This window comes from Oryzias melastigma, linkage group LG6 (assembly GCF_002922805.2).
Source record: "Oryzias melastigma strain HK-1 linkage group LG6, ASM292280v2, whole genome shotgun sequence".
NCBI classification, from domain to species: domain Eukaryota; kingdom Metazoa; phylum Chordata; class Actinopteri; order Beloniformes; family Adrianichthyidae; genus Oryzias; species Oryzias melastigma.
In genome coordinates, this window is record NC_050517.1 from 7,118,145 (window position 1) to 7,139,581 (window position 21,437).

General features: G+C 39.7%; 1 protein-coding gene across 5 annotated transcripts in view; it reads left to right on the forward strand.

The window, feature by feature from the left end:
* ppfibp2b (PPFIA binding protein 2b) overlaps positions 1–21,437 on the forward strand; it is a 99,035-nt gene that overhangs the window by 37,784 nt on the left and 39,814 nt on the right. For 4 of the 5 annotated variants that reach the window (XM_036212224.1, XM_036212225.1, XM_036212226.1 and 1 more), the window contains one exon: positions 19,109–19,195. In XM_036212224.1, coding sequence (XP_036068117.1) covers positions 19,109–19,195 — 87 coding nt within the window. Of the gene's footprint in view, positions 1–6,301; positions 6,454–19,108; positions 19,196–21,437 lie in introns of those variants that run through there. The other variant, XM_036212223.1, reaches the window with a different exon arrangement.

The following is a 21,437-nucleotide window of genomic DNA, read 5'->3' on the forward strand; positions in this document are numbered from 1 at the left end:
GGGGGGGGGGGGGGGGGGCATCTGGGTTTTCATAGTGGCGTGCGACGCAGACGGCGACCCTCCTGCTGTTGCTGAGGTCTGTCCTGCAGAGGCTGCTGATGGACAGCAGTGATGAGATGAGGAGGCAACAGAGCGCGGGGAGTTTTTCGCCTCATCAGATCGTTTTCTTGTCTTTGAATTCTTTCTCTGCATTGGAGTCTTATGAAGTAGATATGTGTGTTCATGCATCAGCTGTTCATGAGCAGCATGAAGAGAAAGTTTGTCTTTGTTGTTCTGTGAACTTCTAGATTTTTAAAACTTTCTTTTTTTTAACTAGACTCTCACTTCAGAGAGTTTTTAATGTGATTTTAGTCAGTTTATATGATATTAGCGCTCATTTATTGTTTCCCTGCAGTGTCAGCTCCGCCCACAATAAAAAAAACCAACCACCAGAAAAAAACGCTTTCACTTCTGCTGTTCAGAAATATGGACCTTTTAAATCTTATGTTGAACTTTTTGCAGAATTCTTTAAAGGTTTGAAGCATTTTGGTCTTTGGTCCTCTAATTTCTATCTCTGTACAAAGTACAAGTTTAGTAAGAATACTGGAGCAGGAAAAGAAGAGTTCGTGATCACCAAGTCCAGTAGGATTACGGCAAAGAACAGCATTTAGAGTTGTCAGACTTTATTTGTGTGGTTGGACCATTGACTGTATGAGAACTGTGTGACTCCTCCCCCCTGGCGTTGCAAACAGGAAGTAGCCGCTGGTTCCATGAAGCCAAAAATAGTTCTTCTATAGAGAAATAAACAGCTGTTACACAGTCATTATATTGGTCAAAAATAACCATTTTAGCTCTGATTTCTTTTTATAAAATAATACTTCATTATATATATATATTTTTAGTTCAAGTTTTCAATTTATAAACTGACCAATCAGAAGCCTCTATAAAAGGAGGTGGTCTAAAGTCCAACCTTTTGGAACTCTTGATTGTTAGATTCTCTCAGAGGTTTGGTGAGAGTGGTTGCCATAGAAACAGTGACTCTAACTGCCTATTGATGTCATCTGGTTCCAGCATGGTGACGTCTGTATCCTGAAAAAATGGCAACTGGATTGATTTTATTTGGTTGTAAACCATTTTCTTTGGGTGACGTCAGACTCACTCGCTCCAGTTCTCATATACAGTCTATGGGTTGGACATTTCTGTGTGTTCTGTTTGTGTTCTCTGAAACCAGAATATTAGTTCTTGTGAGCAGAGATGATTTCTCTGTATTTTTTCTTTGCTGAACAGTAAAGGAGAAAAAGTTTGAAAACTTTCGACATTTTAACTCTCTGTCTGTTATTTACTGCATCAAATTATCAATTACATTTAGAGAAAAATGTAATTTTAAAGAAGATTAACTGTGTGAAATATTGCTAATTTAGCTCTTTGGGAAATACCAAATTCCACATTTGACAGTTTATCAACGATCAATGGTTTAAAGACCCAAACTGATGGAAATATAACATGTTCTGGCCTTTCTCCAATGATAGAGGGCATATATAAAGTAAATTCATCTCAAATTTGGATTTTAGAGCATTTCTTTCTCCAGATTGTTGTGAATCAGGAAGAGATGACAAAATGCACTTTGAAAAAATACCTAATTTATGACGTAAAAAATATGCTGGGCGTGCTGGAAGCTCCATTCTGATGGATCCACTTGCAAACAAATAGATCCATGAGCGTTTGTTTAATTCCTCGTTTGAACTGGAATCTGAATCAAAACTGTACGGCTGGACATCTACGACGTTGCTCACCATTTTTGTTGCACTAGTAATATTAGTTTGGGGTTGTAAGCTAGCAGGAAACAAAGAGATGATGGGAAATGTGGACGAGCTCACTCAGTGCCTTTAGTTCCACCCACAACTCAGAGGTGAATTTTTAATAAACTTCTGGTGCTCTTTAGAAACGTTTCCAAAAAACAACACAGTTTTTTTAATTTTTGCAAAAAAAAAAAAAAAAAAAAACCCTGGGATAATCATAACTTAAAGACTTATTGGAAACAATTGGAAAATAAATTAAAAGATTATTTCAGTGGGTCCTTAAATTTTACTACTGAGAACTTTCAGAAAACAGGAAGTGAAGAATTTAAAAACAAAGCTTCCTCTTGAATTTGTGTCTAATGTTTAACTAAAATCAAAATAAATGAATTTCTTGTAAAACTATTCCCTAAATGATGCGTCTGCAGTGTTTGCTTGCAGAGGGAGAGCAGCTCAGCTGGAAAGTTTACTACAGTTTGATTGTGTTTAACCCCTAACAGAGCCTTTAGTGGATTCAGACATGATGCTACTGTCATCACACATTAAAATGAACGAGATTAAAAGCTCCACAGTATAAAAACAGTTAAAAACCCACTGAGTCGGAAACATCTCTGTTTGTATTTGTTAGTCTTTCCTAGATTAGATTTAAGTTTGATTTTTTTTTCTTTTTGTAACCACACCCATGATAGCTTGGACCTCCCCACCTTTACCCAGCGGCTGAACAAAGGCGGGCGCTTTATCAGAACAGCCCAAAACTGCTCCCTCACAAGCCCCGTCCTCCTGAGAGGAGCAGGATCAAACCATGCTCAGCGATTAGCCGGCCCCCTGTGGGCTGCTCTCCTCGGGATACTTCTACTGACACACATGTAAACACAGGAAGCCTCATGAGTGTGCTCTTGGCAGGAAACTGGCAGGCCTCGTGACTCGGGCTCATTACTGCAGATGATCCTACGTCTCTGACCAAATGGAGGGTCCATCTACCAAACCTCATCGCAGGAAAACATTTTCCCTAAATTCCTCCAAAAGCTGACACTTTTCTTGTTAGATAAAAACTCAAACTTTTGCCTTTCAACGGTTTCAGAAGTTTTGTATTTAGCGTCTGAGCCTCTGGAGCAGGAGGTGCATTCACAAACACTGACTGCTGCTTGCTATGGTAACGTGGCTTTACAGGCAGGTTGGTGATCTCATGTAAACAGAATGGAGAACGTGTCTTTGTCCAGTGGGGAAAACTCTCATAAATCTGATTAAAAACAACAGTTTGTTTCAAAAATCCTGTTCTTAGCAAAGCATGTCATCTCAGTCACGTCATCTTTTATTTTACTACTTTTTTGGCCTCTCAGTGAAACTGTTTAAAAAACACATGGTTCTGTTCTTCAGGTTGGCTGGACTTTCTCTGCTCATCATTTTTCTCAGTTTTCTTCAGCTGAACTGAAGAAGTTACTCGGATCAGCTGCACGCGTCGTCTCCATCAGCCTTGAAAGCGCTACTCCAATCATCTTTTAATCTGTTTTAAATCCATTTCCAGTGGTCTTTTAATTATGATGATGTTGTTTAGTGTCAAAATCCAAAAAACTGTGTTGTTTCTGCAGAGCGCCAGGAGTTCATTTCTGAGTTGTGGGTGGGACTACTGACGAGGAGTAACTCCGCCCCTTTCCCCATTCCATTGCTGACAGCTCAGAGCAGGAAGCTTTTAGCATATTTTCTAGGTCACAAATAATCTCTTTTTCAAACAGCCTGCTCTAATTCACCACAACTTAAATGTTAAGTTTAAGTTTTGTTGGTGTTTTTAGCCTTAATTTTCTTTCTGTGTCCTCCATCATCAGAAAAACGATGCAAGACCATGTTAAAAATCTTTGGAAGCCAGTTGACTTGAAGAATAGAAACCTGTGATCACATGACCTGGAGGACTGAAAACCTTCGTAGCCGTGTCTGAAAACCATGTGAACATCTCCAGAACTAACAACAAATCTGTCCTCTTTCCTCTACGGTCTGGGTGTCTGTGCACTGAAAGAAACGTGGGCCGAACTACTCCTGTGGCTTCTCCCTACCCTTCCACTTGTAGGGACATTGGAGGGGTAGTGGTGTCAGAAATTAGTTTTTGAAGGAAAGAGAGATAGACTTAAGGCTGCATATCCCTCCGCTGGTAGGATGTTCAGCTTTGCTGTGTGCCGCAGACAAACGTATGTCTTCAGGTGGATGTGCTCTGAAGCACACAAGTTTACATTTAAATGTCAGTAATGACTTTTTGTTTTAGCGTGACCTTTTTAAAGTTGTAAAAACAATGTTGTTACATATTTTCAGAGCACTGGTAGCTACAGTTTAACATAGATGACTTGTGACTACTGATGTCATCGAGTGTTGGTAACGTCCGAACTTCAAGACTTCATCCTTTTCTAGTGCTGTCCGGATCTACTAATTCCAGAATCGAGTGCACTAGAAATTTCCCAAAAGTCTTTGCGAAAAACTAGCGTGTATCGATGCTCACTAGATTAGCAAATAAAGAGCCTAATGCATTGCGGTCGAACAATTTCAAACAAAAAAACCTGTTTAAATGTAGTTTTTGAATAAACCATCCACATTTTCACCATCAGAACACAGTGGAGTCATAAATAAATGTCATGAAATGTTCGTATTGATTCGATTATCATTTTATAAAATTGGCGATGTCATAACCGGCATTTGAAAAAACGAAAGAAGAATAGAGCGCATGTTGTCTGAATTGCCTATAAATCCAGGGCACTAGATAGTCCTGCACTATATAGTTTTTTAGTAGTTAGGGGAAGAATTCAGACACAGCCACTATTTTTCCGTTACTCTCCTTTCGGAGAGCTAAAGTAGGGGTAGGGAAACTCGAACAGGTCTCTGAGTTTGACACAACTCTACTCCAGTCTCGTGAGATGGAGGTCTCAGCACTTTGAATACTGTCTTTGATGAGGTCAGAGTCCTTTCAGAGAAAAAGACAGTGGATTCATCTGGGGAGCTGACAGCAGGAATTCACAGCCGCTGTTCAGTTTACTGAGAAAACTCCTTGTTTAAATCTGTTCTGTTTAATCTTTGAGTTTGTCTTTGGACTAGAAGGACACGTATCACATATATGTTGAACCTTTTGGTCTACGTTGTGGTGTGGAGAAATCACATTTGTCATGATGCAAGTATCCGTTTCTGTTTTTCTGATTGACAGTAGCACTGAGCATCACTGACCATCACTGACCAAATACTGAATCAACATGTTGAAGTTTGAAGTTTATGTTCAATGTTAGTGGGTTTGGAAATTCACATATCTAAATGGCTGCATTTGCTAAAGAAAACCCTCTTTTCACATAACTAGGGATACAACTTAACAAAGATGGAGCCGAAATGAAGAAAACTCTAAACTCTTAAAATAAAGAAATGATGTGAAATTAGATTTTTGCCTGAAACCATATACATCTGGGATTGTATTTCTTTGTGAGCATAGATAGCTCTGATGTCAATCGAATGATAAAACCTGACTCTGGTTCTAAGATAGCAGCATTTGCTGATTAATAGTTGCTGGATTAGTTACCGGTCAATCTTCGTTCCAGGACTCACCGATGGTCATGAGGAGCCAGTTGAGGTGGCTCAGGCATCTGGTCCTCCTGGACACCTCCCTGGAGAAGTGTTCCAGGCATGTCCCACTGGGCGGAGGCCTCAAGGCGTTCCCAGGACACGCTGGAGAGACATAGTCTCCTGGGAACGCCTTGGGGTCCCTCCGAGGGAGCTGGAGGAAGTGGCCAGGAAGAGGGAATCTTTGCTTAGACTGCGGCCCCCTCGACCCGGTCCTGGATGAGTGGAAGAAGATTGATGAATGGATGGTTGCTGGATGAAGGCAGACTTGTCTTTGAAACAAAAAATTGGCCTTGTTAAAGGTAATGTTGACTTTTAAATCAACACAGATCAAATATAATTAATTTAGAGCGAAAGATGTGTCCTGCAGATGCTGGTGAAGATAAGGAAGTCTTTCACGTGTTGGTGGAAGTCATTGGAAATGGCAAAATTCTTCAGATGCTGATGAAGATGATGAGGTTCTATAGATACTGATGAAGATGAAGTTCTTCAGATACTGGTGCTGCTCAGGTTTTGAGCTCTTTCACCTCCTTGTCAGGAACCTTATTAAAGAAGACAAGTCGTTATATTCCCGCTGACAGCATGGATGGCCGTCATTGTTCCAAACATCAAACTACCCAAACGGATGACTCAAGAACCTCCCCATCCCCCACCCAGACACTCTCTGGTCATTTGACCACCAGTTGGACTTCAGTTAAAGGACAACTTAAGAAAAGAACTCAGGAAAGACAAAGTGTACAGAAAGAGGAAGATCCTTCCATAAAAAGAAGGATCATGAGGGTTAGAGTGAAGGAGAGAGGGAGGGAAGGACCAGAGGGTGGCGGGGGGATGCAGAGGAGGGGCGTGCTGGGAGAGCTGTTCCTCTCATAGGCAGAGAATGCAAAGGCCCTCCTCCACAGCTGTGAACATCACACTCACACCCCTCACAGCCACATGCCACAGCAGTTACTGGCTAACTTTGTTACTCTGTTGGATACACAACAGACACACACTCTGCCTGACACAGACAGCAGGAAACAGGCGGGGGCAGCGATGGGCTGGGAGCATGGAGGCTAACATTGACTTCTACAGACACTTCTCCTGGCTGCGAAAGGTGAGCGCTGAGGTTCTGGCTCCATTGGGCGTTTGGATTTGCATGTCTGTCCATGTTGTGCATTCCTGCATGAGAGCGCTGCCTTTGAGGGGATCGTTTGAGAGCAGGAAAAAAGGCAAACTCCACTCCCTCCTTAGGGAAAAATGTGGGACTACTTCACATGCATGTCATTGTCCTCTCCTTTTGTTACATTTCTTGGCAACAGACTGTTTCTGATGCAATTTCCTTGAGCTCAGGCGCTGAGCTCTCCTTCAGGCTGCTGAGGCGTCACAAGTGTTATCAGGTTGGAGGCATTATCCATCAGCTGATTCTTGTCAACAAAACGGTGGCTGATACTGCAGGATTTAATCAGAGGCTCTGCCGGACAGATCTCATCTCAGCTCACGCCGTTTCATCAATTCTTTAATCCACAGAAGGAAAAGAGGCAGATTCACTGAAATCCTCTGATTAGCTTTTGGACACAAATCATGAGACACAAACAAGGAGTTTTAAAATTGTATTTACCCGCCAAGAACTTATTGATGACACGGTTTCTGTTTACAGCAAAGACGTTTTAATGTGAATGACTTTGTATGTTGACTTAAACATAAAAACAGTTTAGTTTTTTCAGTGCGGATTAGAGGTCAAACGATTCATTTTACTAACGATTCAACTCATATCACAATTTGTGGTTACCTATACAATTCATAGTCAATATTGTTTTATTTTGAATTATCTGATTTGATCTGATTCACTGTCCTAAAATGGATCAGAACATTTTATCCAAAAGTTCCACCAGTGTGACTCAGAGGTAAATACCTGGTACTAAACAGTGCAGGTGAAGTTTTTCAGATTCTTTGGAGATAATCAAGTGTAAATTAAATGTGTACAAACAAACAGGTACTATTTAAGCTACTATTTGACAGAATATCCACTTAGTGTACTTATTGAAAAAACAAAGGGGTTTGGATAAGGGGTATTTTTGTTGGACCTAAAGAAAGATTCTTACACTGTTGACCATAAAATATTAGTAACTCATTTTGATTTCTCCAAATAAGCACTTAACTAGATAAAATCAGATCTCACTAAAACAATGTGTAGTTCTCAGCAGTGTCAAATCGGCCTATCAAGAGTGCACTGTGGGAGTTCCACAAGGATCCATACTAGGACCAGTCTTGTTCTCGTTATACATCAATGATTTCCCAATCCATGCAAGAACACCTGCATACAAACGTATGTTGATGATGCAGTAATATTTACGCTGGCAAAAACTTCTCATGAAGCTGGTCATATTCTTGCCTCAGCGATAGTACAAGTCCAAGACTGGCTCTCAAAGTCTCCTAAACACCAAAAAGACTGTTTGTATGGTATTCTCCAAACAACAGAACCAATTCACCAACTTTTCTAGGAACTTGAACTGGTTCAAGAATTCAAATATCTTGGAGTGCTTCTTCTGAATCCTCAGCTTTAGGTGCTGTCGGTCATTTCTTCCCCTCAACTCTTTCAGCTGTGAAAGCCTTTTTTGGCAACAGCAACTCACTTTACTGATAATGTTGTCATTTTCATACTTCAAAGCTGCTGCACTGATGACCTCCAGGTTCAATCTGTTAACTCTTTAGAAAGTCTTTGCTGTTGAAACTAAAGATTTTAAAGATGTTTTTTTTTTACATCTCAGCCTAACCTTTAGTAGTGTTGAGCATCTTTTACCGCTATACAATTTGCTCTATTATTTTACCAATCATTTTTTTTTTGTGGCAATGCTTGATATACCGATTTTTCGTATAATCTCAACCTTTTTTTTTAACAGATGTTCATCTTTCTCTTTCCCAATGATTCACAATAAATCGGAATCCCAACAACTCAAATACATTCGTTAAATGTTGTAATTTTTTACTGCAAAAAATACAAAAGTTGAGAACAAACTATTTCTATGTTTGATACGAAAAGTGAATAGATGCCAGAAAAATGTATAAATCTAAAAACAAATCAAGGGCGAGGTCAAAGCGATGGTAAAACGGTAAAAAAAACAAACAGCCAAAGCTCCTATAAACTTTATAAAATCTTCCACGGATTTATTCCAAGAGGTGTGACAATTAGGTGTTATTACTTTTATGTTTGTTTGAAACCTATAGTTTCAAAGCTAAAAACTTTACATTGAATTTTGAATGAAAACTATACTAATGGAAGTGTCGGCATCATTCCTCTGTCATTATAAACAGTCCATCATTGGTAAAGGCTGCAGCGCAGAGACTACTATTGGTAATAAATAACTTTTACTGTATCTGAATTAATCAATAAGCATTCTTAACTCCAACTTGTCCTGTAAACATTGCTTTCTAAAAAGGATCTAGAGGGACTTTCAGATGCACAAACCTGCATTTTCAGACTGGTGATTTGGCGAGAACACATGTATTCCCTCCGTGAGCTTCAGAGAGCAGGTTGAAGTTGTGTTGACTGGAGAGTTTACACAGAGGCTGTTTAAACACAGAAATGCAATGCAACTCTCTAAAACTGAGGATGAATGGAGGAAAATGTATCTTTTTATCTTGAAAACAAACGTGGGCAGAGCCACACAATGCTAATAATGTCATCAAATTATCATGATTTCAATTTAAAGTCTAGTATAGGGATCATTCTGGCGCACAGAAATAGATAGAAAAGGTTTAAGTCAAGCCAAATGCAAAAATAGGAAATACTGTAAATCTTTGAGTGGAACAAAACTCAGACAGTCGGTCTAGAAATCTGCTCTCTGCTAAGTTCACATTCAACATCCGCAGGTGGAACCTGTGATCTACACCTCTCAGACCTTCATTCACCGCCGTGCATTCACTACAAGCTCCAGCTGTAATAGATTACACTGGAAAACTGTGTAAGCAAAGCAAAGCCATCTGTACACATTCTACCTTGAAATGAGTCTTTTTTACTTAATCAGCCTTTAAAGAGCAGCTAAGCTGAAGGCCTGAACCGTGCAATGACCTGATGGTCTTTATGGGTCTGTTATACTAAGTACTGCTATTCACTATGAGCCAAAAATTGACATCAAGACATAGAGGGTCTTGGGTTGTCCATCACTCCCACAAAATTACTTATAGGTTTTAACATGGCCAAGAACAAGTGCAGAGTACTCTCAGACCACTTCAAGACTACTTTTTGAGTACTTTCAGAATACTTCCACTTCTATAGTACTTTCAAAGCAATTTAAGAGTGTTTTCAGACTGCTTCTAAAGTACTTTTGGGTTATTTTTTAATACTTTCAAAGTACTTTCAGACTACTTTATTTCAGAGTAGTTTCAGAATACATATTGTGACAAACGGGCAGACAGCTGGTTCCACGCGGAGCAGGTTTATTAGTTCAGACAGAACCTAAGCACAGCTAAAAGTCCACAAAGCTAAATCAGAGTCAGACGGGCAGAGGTAAATCATGAGTGTGGGAGACTAGAAGAGACTAGAGTAGTCAGGGTCCAGGCGAGGGTCAGGGCAAGCAGCAAGCAAACAGATGAAGCACGGTCAGAAGCAGAAGATCAGGTCCAGAAACGCTCAGTAATGCAGGCAGGGTGCCACAAAACAATACTTCGCACAGAGTGAGACTCTGTGTGCTGCTTAAGAAGCAGATGGGTGACTGTCAGATTGGAGTCTCCTGATCAACATCCAGGAACTGTGCGCTGGGGTTGATGGGAGATGAAGTGCAGTCAGTACTCTGGAGATGACTCCCACTGGTGACCAGAGGAGGAGAGACAGCTCTGAACCCTGACACTTCTAAAATATCTTTAGATTATTTCAGAGTACTTTTAGAGTACTTTCAGAGTGCTTTCAAACCACCTTCAATGTACTTTCAGGATGCTTTCAGACACATTTCAGAGTACTTTTAGACCATTTTCATAGTACTTGTTCACAGTATGACCACTTCAGTGGCCTTGTGATAAAGTGTCTGCCCTGAGACTGGAATGTTGGAAGTTCAAATCTTTGTCCAAGTCATACCAAAGACACTAAAAATGGGAGCCAGTGACTTTCTCCTTGACACTGAGGGGTCTGATTGGGGGTCTCCATACTATCTCCATAATCATGTTATTGGCTCCTGACAAAATAAAAAAACACCAAGTTAACAAACCAGCTTGAAGATTCTAGTAAATAAAAATATCCAAAGAAACCACAAACACCTGCAGCCGGTAAATTTGAATTTGTCTTGAATTTAAAGTTTGCACAAATAGTAGCAAACAAAGGGAATATTTTTCAGACTCCAGAACAAAATGTTATTAAATCCTTTGCATCCTGTGAGATCAGCTGTAGTTCACTGAAGCTTCTCATAGGACCTGGTGAGGTTTGTCAGAAAGTGGGATGTGCAATGCCTTCAACAAACTGGAACTCAACCAAGTTCCTAAGATCGACTACACCCCTGCACACTTTAGAGTCACCGATTACCCTATGAAGCTTGTTTTTGGACAGTGAGAGGAAGCCGGAGTGCCTAGAGAAAACCCACACGTGCACGGGGAGAACATGCAAACTCCACACAGAAAGATTCTTACTGGGATTTGAACCGAGGCCTTCTCGCTGTGAGGCAAGAGCACCAACCACTACGCCTCTTGTTAAAGAACCCAATAATCTATTTTTACTTGTAGTTGCTGCTGATGCATCCTGTGTTGGTGGATTTTATCTTTATTTCCTGTCAGAGAGTCACTTCAGGAGTCGAGGACACTGTGGTCACACAACCGAGGGGTTTACCAACTGCAGAAAAACCAGCGCCGGTGAAACGGCGTTTTATGTGTTTAGCCATAATTATTCATGCTGGAGCTCGGGAAGCAAAAGGCTGTGAGTTTCTGAGTGAAAAAGGGTGTTGTCTGCATCAAGAGTCAGAAAAGCGTTTCAGCAGAGAAAGAAGTCATTAACGGACGGAGTCTGTATGTTGTAATGCATTCTTAGACACTGGGATCATGAATGGAGCTCCGCCCTCTGCACTGACCACAGGCTGTCTGTGCTCACTGAACTAACAGGTGTGCATGCGATTCTGAATTCTCAATTTGTCTTTAGTTTTCTACGTTCAGGTTCATCAGTTTTTACCCTTTAGCCTGGCAGTTGCTCAGGGGTAGGGTATGTGATGTCCATTTCTTTTCAGTTTAGGCTTTTCTACTTTTTTATGTACAAATCAACAAAAATGTAAACAAACAAATGAATAAGATCACAAATCAGTGTTTCAGGACACAGAGAAAAATACATTTCTTAACAGGTTGTCTGATTAAAGCATTAGCATTTTACAAGTAATTATATTGGAAAATCAAAGTCAAATAATTCACTTCACTTGTCTTCATATTGTGGTTACAGTTGAGTTTTTTATCAATTTCATCATGAACAGTTCTATTCAGACTTTGACTTCTTCTCTTCTTTGTGAGGGTGGGGTTTGTGAATGAGTCAGTCCTCACATCACAAGAACAGATATCTCAGCTGAAGCATTTGTTAAACCTAAAAACTTAAGACTTTTTGGTTCAGCCCACGATTAAGTTTTTTGATAAACTTTTGACTTGTAGATTTTAAGATTTGGCTCATGGTCTCACTTTTATGAACTTCCCAGAAGCTTCACACGGCCTTTGCATGATTTTCTTCTGTAAGTATGAAGAACAACTGTCTCCAGGGTTGTTGGGGTCTGGATTCCAGTTTACTTATTGTTATTTTAAAGCATGGGTGTCCAAAGTGGGGGCCGCCAAAGGTTATCTTTTGGCCCACCAAATCGTGGCTCCAAAAGCTGGGGAGTGTTTAGTTAAAACCCAATACCTGTTTCCCATTGATTCTCTGTGATGTTCTAAACCTCTACAGCTGTAATATACTTTTGGCCTCTGGGTGGCGCTGTTAGCACTTTCTTTGCCTGCAGCTATGGATGAAACAATCCACAAGTCAGTCAGCCCAGGGCTTTTTTGTGTTAGAAATTCTGAGGAGCCTTCACGGTCACTTCTGATGCTTTTAGCTGCTTTTTTCAGCTAGCCTAGATGGAGCAACAACGACAAACGGATAAAGTCAAAAGAGCAGCTCCACGTCTCTCATTAGGATCCCAGTTTGCTGTTTTCATCGGAAGAAAGTTTGTTTAGATTGTTCTTGTTTTTGCAATTAAAAATGTCCAGTGAGGCCTTGCTGCTAAAGGTTTCAAAGACTAATGTTACTTTTTGTTCTTACTAATGTGAGTTACCTTATTGAATACAGAATTAAAATGAATAAATTAAACTATATTCCTTTTTTCTCTTTTTATTTCATGACACGCCCCTCTGACTGGATTTTCTCATTTTGACTGTGGGTGGAGTCAGCCTCCAACTTCTCAGTTTGGTTACCCTTTAATGGTCTCCTAAGTTTTCCTGTACTTTGGATAAAATGTTCATCTAAAATTAAATTACAGAAACTTATGTTTGCATGAGTGGAAGCCTTTCTTAGTTTCAGAGACAGCATGAAGGTGTGCAGAGTTGCAGCAGAAAAAAATAACTAAGCTGAATGTTTAGTTCAGAACAGAAACCAGACCTTTAAACTCAGCAGGGAACCTTGATGAATCATCTGCAGCTGAGGTCACAAAACCCTCACAGAGCAGCCAGTTTGTTATGAGAACATTTACATGCAGGAGTAAGAGGTGACAGGAAACCGTCCTTTCTGTGCTTCACTCCACACATCTACATTTGTAAGAACTTAGTCTGACTTCATGGACCTCCTTTTCCCGTCCGGCTGCAGAGCTTCTGGGCGGTGATGTCCCTGAACTGACTGATGAGGACAATGCCCTTATGTTTGTGTCTGCTGCTGAAGTGATTGAAGATTAATAGATAACAGGAGCATCACCTGTACCACAGATATTCTGGAAAGGTGTGATGTTTCGCGTCAGTCGTCCTTTTTGAGACCCTCTGAAACACTGGAGCTCCAGTTTTTATGTTCTTTAATTTACTGACATTTTAAAATTTTTAACACTGTTATGGTATAGGCAGACCTGGCTCTAGTCTAGGGGGGAAAACCAAAAATAGGACCATAGCAAAAACTGAACACAGAGAGAAAAAGGAACAAGCTTATTAAATACGTGAAACAAGGAAACTGTGTCCTGGAAAGCAAGAAGGGGAAAAAAATTAGTGTGCTTGTTAAAACAAAAAGACAAAACAAATGGAATAATTAGAACTTTGACCAAACATAAAATAAGTCATGGAGACTCCTGACCCAGCCATGTCGAAGGTCTAATAATGTCTGGCGAACCAAAACTACCTAAAGAAAACAAATAAACAAAGCCTGAAAACTAAGACTACCAACCCCAAACTAAAATAACAAAACCCAGCAGAGTAAGACTACTGAGGACAAAGAGTAAAGAATGAGTTAAATCAGAACCACACCAACTAAAACCCAACCAGTTCCTCAGTCTGCTCTGCTCCCTGCCTGCCCTGTTGTGGCCTCTGAGAAGTTGTAATTAGCCACTTTTCTCCATCAGAATCAGCTGGAATTATCGTGTTAACAGTTGAAAAATTACAGTACATTAAGGATTTGTGTTTAAGCGTCACCGCCAACACTTAAGGCGTTAAAGAGTTACAAATGTAGACTGTAACAGTTGCTGGAGCACTCTGCATTTTGTTGAACCTCAGCTCTTTCTGAGGCTTAGTTTCATCTCTCGAACTGAACAGGAGTTCAAATGTTTGACCTTTTACCCTTTTATCAAGATAAATCCTGCCTGGTCCTCCCTTACTGATGTTGCGTAACAAGCAGGAAATGTGAAGGTAAATGGCTGCTGGAGAGACGTTTGTAGTCTGGGTACCAGCTCGCTTCCAGTGTCATGTTTCTCAATGACGATGCAGCAAATAAAAGCTTTTCCATGCAGCTCAGCCAGGGATATCGTGGATCCCCGTCTTTAAGAGCTCCGTTAGCAGCTTTACAGTCAGCAGAACCAGACTCTTCAGCAGACATGCACACAGCTCATTTTTACTTCATGAGTTATTAAAATCATAATTCTTCTTCAGCTTCAGCGGCTGCAGGACTTCAGAAAGCTTAGGATCAAAGGAAAAGGAGCATGTTCTTAGGCAGATATTAGAAACTATTTCACCACAGAGCCTGACACAGCTTTTCTGCTGTGTGGATGGAGATAGAAAAAAACCATCCCGTCTGCTTGTGTAAGGCGGGTTTTGTGTGGCTCACGAGGTCGGACACAGAAACGGAGCGCTTCTGCAGAAATGATAAATCGAGGCTTAGTGGCAGCCTGAGCGGTTAAATAAGGGTCCGATGAGTCAGATGATTTTTCATAACTCGGTGTCATGTGCTCTCTAGAAAAAGGAGTAACAGAAGAGAGTAAAAGTAACCAGCAGACGTGAGTTGATCAGTACAAAACGGGGGAAAAAGTTCTTGATAGAGTTCTTTTCTAACCTCTGAAGCATCAGAGCTTTTGAAATTGTTCCATATTGTACTTGTTGATGTGATGTAGAGTTAGCAACTTTTAAAGTAGTTCAGAGTCTAGAATAGAATACAGAAGAGTAACGGTACACTTCTGAAAATGAGTCCCTTATTCTTTTTAAGAGCCTCTCTGGAGAGCATCAGCACTTATGCAGATGACAGCTTTGTTTATTGAGGTAAAGACGAGCAGGAGTTCTCCCAGGGATGCATGCTTAGGGATTTTATCTCAAATCTGTTAGTTCAGCATTAGTTGAGCACGAGTTAACACTTAATTAATCATTTATAAAGCCTCACTCCTACTTTAGTAAGCATTAGCAAGTAGTTTATATGTGTTTTTAACAATTTATTAATAATTAAAAATGATTACTATAACGTATTTATTAATGGTGTGTTGAGACTTTATTTATTAAAACCTTGTAAATGGATAATTATACATCCACATTTTTAGACATGTACTGTTAATCTGTTAATAAATAAATTATAAACCCATATTCCTGTTGTAAGTCAAGATGAATTCATGTACTTGTAAAATATTTAGTACTTGTTAATTAACTGTTTTTGTGACCTATTATAAAGTCAAGATTATTTATGCTTACAACTTAAAGAACCACCTATAAATAACTGCTTTGTAAATCATTTAATGCTTAATTCTAAATATTTAATTTCTGATGAATAAATTCTTAATATACTATTATTAAACACATTATATTAATCCTTTTAAATTATTAATAAAGTGTTAATAACAACATATATAAGCCACGTGCTGATTAAATAAGTGTTAACTCATGCTTAATTAATGCTTAACTAATGCTTGAAAGTGTGCAATTATTATAAAGTTTTACCTTAAAATCTAATTTGCTGATACTTTTAAAAAGCTATTATCCCACAGCCTTAGCTGATATACAAACGTTTTCTTAAAACATATGACACCAAGACAGAACATCTAAAAAATCAACTTCAGTTTTTCCAAAACTCGAATCAGCAACAAATAACTCCAAATAAACTTAATTTAATCCACACAAAATTAAAAGTACATCTGAAAAAAGATAGTGATTTATACAACTAGCTCAACTTTGATTTTTTATTTTTATTTTTAAAACCACCAGCTCTGTTCCGAAATATTCCATCGACTCTAAGCAAACTCTTAAAATTCAGATCTCGATGTTATTTACAGCCTTAGTCACAGCTGCCCTAAAGCTGGATACAGGAAACTGAAAATGTACAAATCTGTACGGGGCAAACAGGTGGTCTGCAAGAAATCTCAAAGTCGTAGAGCACTCGGTGAAATAGGAGAGAGAAGATGTTCCTTTTCTCTATGGGCGTGCTGCGGCACCAGGTGGTAGTGAACCCTTATACAACATGCAAAGGGAGCCTAAGAGCTACCTCCCTTTTTGGATCAATCTGGGCTTTTAGACATTGTTTCAAAATTTTCGATTGATTCTATTCTGTGTTCTTTTTTTTCAGCTTCTGTTTGATTTGTTGTATTTTATGGTAGGCTTCCAGCTTATTATCTGCCTGTTTATTAGGGATGTGTATTCACAAGAGACTGGCGATACGTATCGCGATGCACATGTCATGATGTACGTATGATACATATCACAAGAAACTACCAGACAATATTTCATTATTTTTCAAATTATGACTTAAGATTTATCGTTGTACGGCCATCAGACTGCTAAGGCTTTTGCTCCTCCTGTAAAACCCCGGAAGACTTTTAAAAAAAATCTGAGAACATGTTTTCCTTCCTCATCCTAAGACCTGATGACGTAAATCTTATGCAACATCTAATACATATCATTAGTCTGTTGCATACCGAGGAGAACATAAAAAAATCACAATCTCTTGAGTAATCAGGTCTTATGACCCCACAGAGGACATTCTGTTTTTTCTGCACGCAGATCACCCTGAGCTGATGTTTTCCTGCTTTTATTTGTAGTTTTGAACAAGCAAACATTCACAAAGGTACTCATGTGGATGTGAGTAAAGCAAGGTTTCAATCTGCATTTCACACAGTCAGGTTCTTTGTAGAGTTAATGAAAGTCTTTCTTTGTGTATATATTTTCTTGATGTTGTTTCTTGAGGTTCTTCTGGGGCTCACAAACACATTTATGTCATGCAACACTCATGAGATTTATCAGATTTATACTCTTGTCCTCAGTTATTTCACAGTTCATTATCAAAGGTCCTGACTTCCTTATGAACTTGTTGAAGATTTCTTTAACTTTCCAGTTGAATTGGAAAGGCAAATTTGAAACACAGACGATGACGTGTTTAATATTCAAGCTAAAATGAGAGTCGTGACACGGCAAAAGCAGGAAAACATGTTTAGTGGATGTGACTCAAACAAATGACGCGTTATTTTGAAAGGTTGAGTGGATTCTTAACCCTTCTCCTCCTGTAGAATACTTCCTGTCTGCTCAAACTCACCTCCATGTGATTCTTTCTGGCAGAAAACATCACACTTAGTACTGAACTGGTGGATGCCCACCTTGACCACAACCACTGGACACTATGGCACCCCCCTCCCCATCCCCACTGGGTTTGGGCCCAACAAAGCAGAAACGAGACAGTCAGACACAGACATGGAACGAATGAATGTCATACAGTAGTTAGTTAAGTAACCGGTTTTTAAGAGCCTCATAACTAAGTTACATTTTGAGAAAAGTTGATATATACTAAAGGGTGCCACTGTGGTGTAGTGGTTCGCACTCTCGCTTCACAATGAGGTTTGAATCCCGACTGGGTCTTTTCTGTGTGAAGTTTGCATGTGTGGGTTTTCTCTGAACACTCATATCCTCCCAGTCTAAAAACATGCTGCCTATGTTTATTGGTAAAGATATTATTTTATCCCTTATTGTGACTATGACTGCTTTTGTGTGGCCATGTGATAGGCTGGTTTCCAGGGAGACCTCCACATTCATATGACAGTGTCTGGGTAGGCTCCAGCAACCCTGGACATGAACCAGCAGGGTTAGAATTTATGTATGAATGATAACTAGCAATTTAACAAATCAGTTTTTTCAGTCACAATATCTTAGACTGGAGGTATCCAACCCTGTCCTTGTAATTCAAAGAAGTCGATTTCAAAGACTTTTCCTTGAATGCTCGATGGATGGTACCTTGAAGGTGTCAAATACCCTTTCCTATCTTCAGGAGTTCCTTCGGTAGAGTTGTTTCACATTTCACAAACTTTCTGATGCACAGAAACCAAATTTAGGAGTCCATAAAATCCCACTCCGATCTTTTTTTGATCTATTGTGAAAGTGTTCCCAGTGGTCTTTTAACTGTGGTGATCTCATTTTAAGCCAAAAAAAAAAAAAAAACCTGTAGTTTTCTAGAACATAGTTTCTGCAGATCGGCAGTCGTTCATTAGAAATTTGCCTCTGAGTGGTAGGAGGGACTGGGATTTTGGAGTTTAGCTAATATTTCAGCTACATGCTAGCTGTTTTTTGGGGTTTTCTTTGTAGTTTTTTTAGGCTATTTTGGAGTTTGGACGTTTGGTCAATGCCCCCTCCGCGTCACTTTTTGACCTTTTGGATTCCCCAAGTCGTTGTTTTCCGATGCACTCACTGTTCCCAATACATCATGAGTCCCAACCTCCGGTCCGCAAACCAGAACTGGTCCAGCACCACGACACGGTACCGGACACGAACCAGTGCTGGGTTAAGGTTAGGTTCTGGTACAAGGACCAGTGCGCATTGCTTACCACATCCGGTACTCTGTCCCAAGGGTCGCAGACCCTTGATTTCACAAACACCCAGTATGTAAAAAAAAAAAACGTCGACTTGGGAATACCCAAAACGTCAAAAAGTGACACGGAAGGGTCCTTAACCAAACGTCAATATGTGGCGACTTGGGTATGAGATTGTGATGGAATAGAGCAGAGCAGGGAGGTTATGGTGTATTTTCTGCATCACAAGTAAGCTCTTTTCAAACAGAAAAACGCCATAAGAACGTGTTAAAACAGCACAAACACTATTTATCTGGAAATGGGTCTTTCAAAGATTTGACGCCGCTGCTGCAGCTCATTGAATTGATGATTTTTGACAGCATCGCTGAAACTAGAGAACATTCTGAACTCCAGGAAGTGACTTCAAACATCTATGTTGTCACATTTTTAAACATTCCAGTGCGTTTCAGGTCCCCCGTAAAAATATTTCCTTTTGACTGCTTTAACATGAAGCCGTCTTCAATCATCAGCAGAACGTTCCCTTCTCTATGGCACAAATTTGTGTCACGTGCTTGCCCTCACAGTTAATGATTGTGTGTTCTTGGTTGTGTGTTTGTCCAGGTGAACTTCTGTTCTCCCGCCAACAATGAAACCTACCAGGAGCGACTGCTTCGACTAGAAGGAGACAAGGAGTCTCTGGTCCTGCAGGTCAGAGCTGACGTTTCATTCACTCTAACTTTTCTGTTTAGCCTTTGTTGATGTTCTCTTAACCCTTTAACATCTGAGGCGTCGCCGGAGAGGCTTAAACACAAAAATCTGTAACTTTTCAAGACGATCAACATGATTCCAGCAGATTCTGAGGGAGAAAAGCAGCCCAAGGATTACCTTTTTTCAGTTTTTAGGCTAATTGAAAGTTTAGCTATTTATCAGCTACATGCTAACCATTTTGGCTAGTTTAGGATTTTTTCAGTTTTTTTAGGATAATTTGGGAGTTTAGCTAATATTTCAGCTACATGCTAGCTGTTTTTGCTAATTTAGGATTTTTTCAGTTTTGTTTATGCTGTTAAAGAATTTTTCAGGTTTTTTAGGCTAATTTGGAGTTTATCTAATATTTCAACTACATGCTAGCTGTTTTGGCTAACTTAGGCTTTTTTTGTTTGTTTTTTAGGCTGTTTTGGAGCTAGGCTAATAATTCAGCTTCATGATAGCTGTTTTGGGTAATGTAGAATTTTGCTTTTTTTTTTAGGCTAATTTGGAGTTTAGCCACTTTTCTCCTTCAGAATCTACTGGAATAATGTCGATCGTGTTGAAAAGTTACAATAAATCAAAGAACATGTACACTGGAGCTCCAGTGTTAAAGGGTTAAATTGTTTGAATCCTCACTCCAGTGAAATGACCTCCTGTTTCCTTGAAGGATTTGTGGCACTCTGGCAAAACACCTTAATGTTTACCGTGTAATCCTCCTGCTTGAGATGTTTTCTTTGACTCTGACACCAAAACGTGCCCAGACCCCTTCAGAGGCTCCTGTGCTCCTACTGTCAGCTGCAGCGCTGAGGCTGCAGATGATTATACGTCTGCACAGTGTGATCTCAGCGGGTTACTGTAACGTCTGCCTCAGGCCACTGGGATTCCTTCTTCACGTTCTCGCTTTTTAATTTTCTGTTATGCGACTTTTCCTCCAGGCTGTTGGTTTTACACTCGGGGTATGCGAGCTTGTGCATCCTCCTAAAGTCTGTATCTCATTCCTCATCGCCACATATCACACGTACGCCCATTTGTTGCTCATTCCTCCAGCGACATCAGCTCTGATTGGTTGATCCCTGGGCTGACCGGGGCTTGTTTTGCAGACGGAGGACTTAATTGGCTGTTGACAGTTTGGTCCTTGGCTCTGCTTTGTCTTCACCTGCCTGTGAGCAGGGCTGCTTGTGTTAGGTGTTGCCTCGCTGTGTCTTACTCTCTTATAGCCCCTCGAGGAAGTTGGTAGGAAGAGGTAAGAAACGTCCGCTCTGGAGTGAGGAGTCTGTCGTGTTTTCTGGAGGAATCTTTGACTCGCTGAAACTTTTTCATTCATTGTTTGGAGAAGCTGAGTCAACAACACAAAAGCTTGTCTTGATTGTGTTTTCACTCATGTTGAGCCAAAGCGATGTCTCTGGATGTTCTTGTGAGTAGGGCTGCCACCATTTGTTGACTAATGGAATATTAAAATGGTCAACGACTAATTTAATAGTCAATTAGTTGTTATTTTATTTTATGTGGAGTTGGATTGTTGTAAAGTTGAAAGTTATAATGACTTTCTGCTGTCTTTTGGACTATTTTGGCATTTATTAAGGTTTTTTTAGGCTATTTTGGTGTTTAGCTAATATTTCAGCTATATTCTAGCTATTTCAGCTAATTTAGGATTTTTTCAGCTTTTTAGGCTATTTTGGAATTTCAACTACATGCTAATTTTTTTTGGCAATTTATTCTTTTTCAGTTTTTATGCTAATTTGACATTTAACTAATATTTTAGCTAGCTATCAGTGATTTCAGCTATCAACTTCAGCGTTTTCATTTATCAATTTCAGCATCTTCAGCAGCCAAAATCAGCTTACAGCATTCACACTAGCATTATCACAAGTAATGCTATGTATCTAGTTTTGAGTTAGTTTAAAGCTAATGATGATTAAAATGTGAGCTTTACATCCAGTTTGTGCAAGACGTGATTCGTCGATTAATTGGTTGAAATAATCGGTGATTAGTGGACTATTAAAATAATTGTTTGTGGCAGCACTAATGTGAGACGCTCTGTGGCTGCAGGCTCAGAGACCTGGTCAGGTAAACTTACTTCACTTTTGGAGAATCAGAGGAACTCAATTGTGGCAAGATGTTGATTTTCTGGGATATTTAATGGGAACAGAGTGTTAAAGTCCTCATCGTTTACTGTTTTCCAGCCTTATGATATTTTTATCAG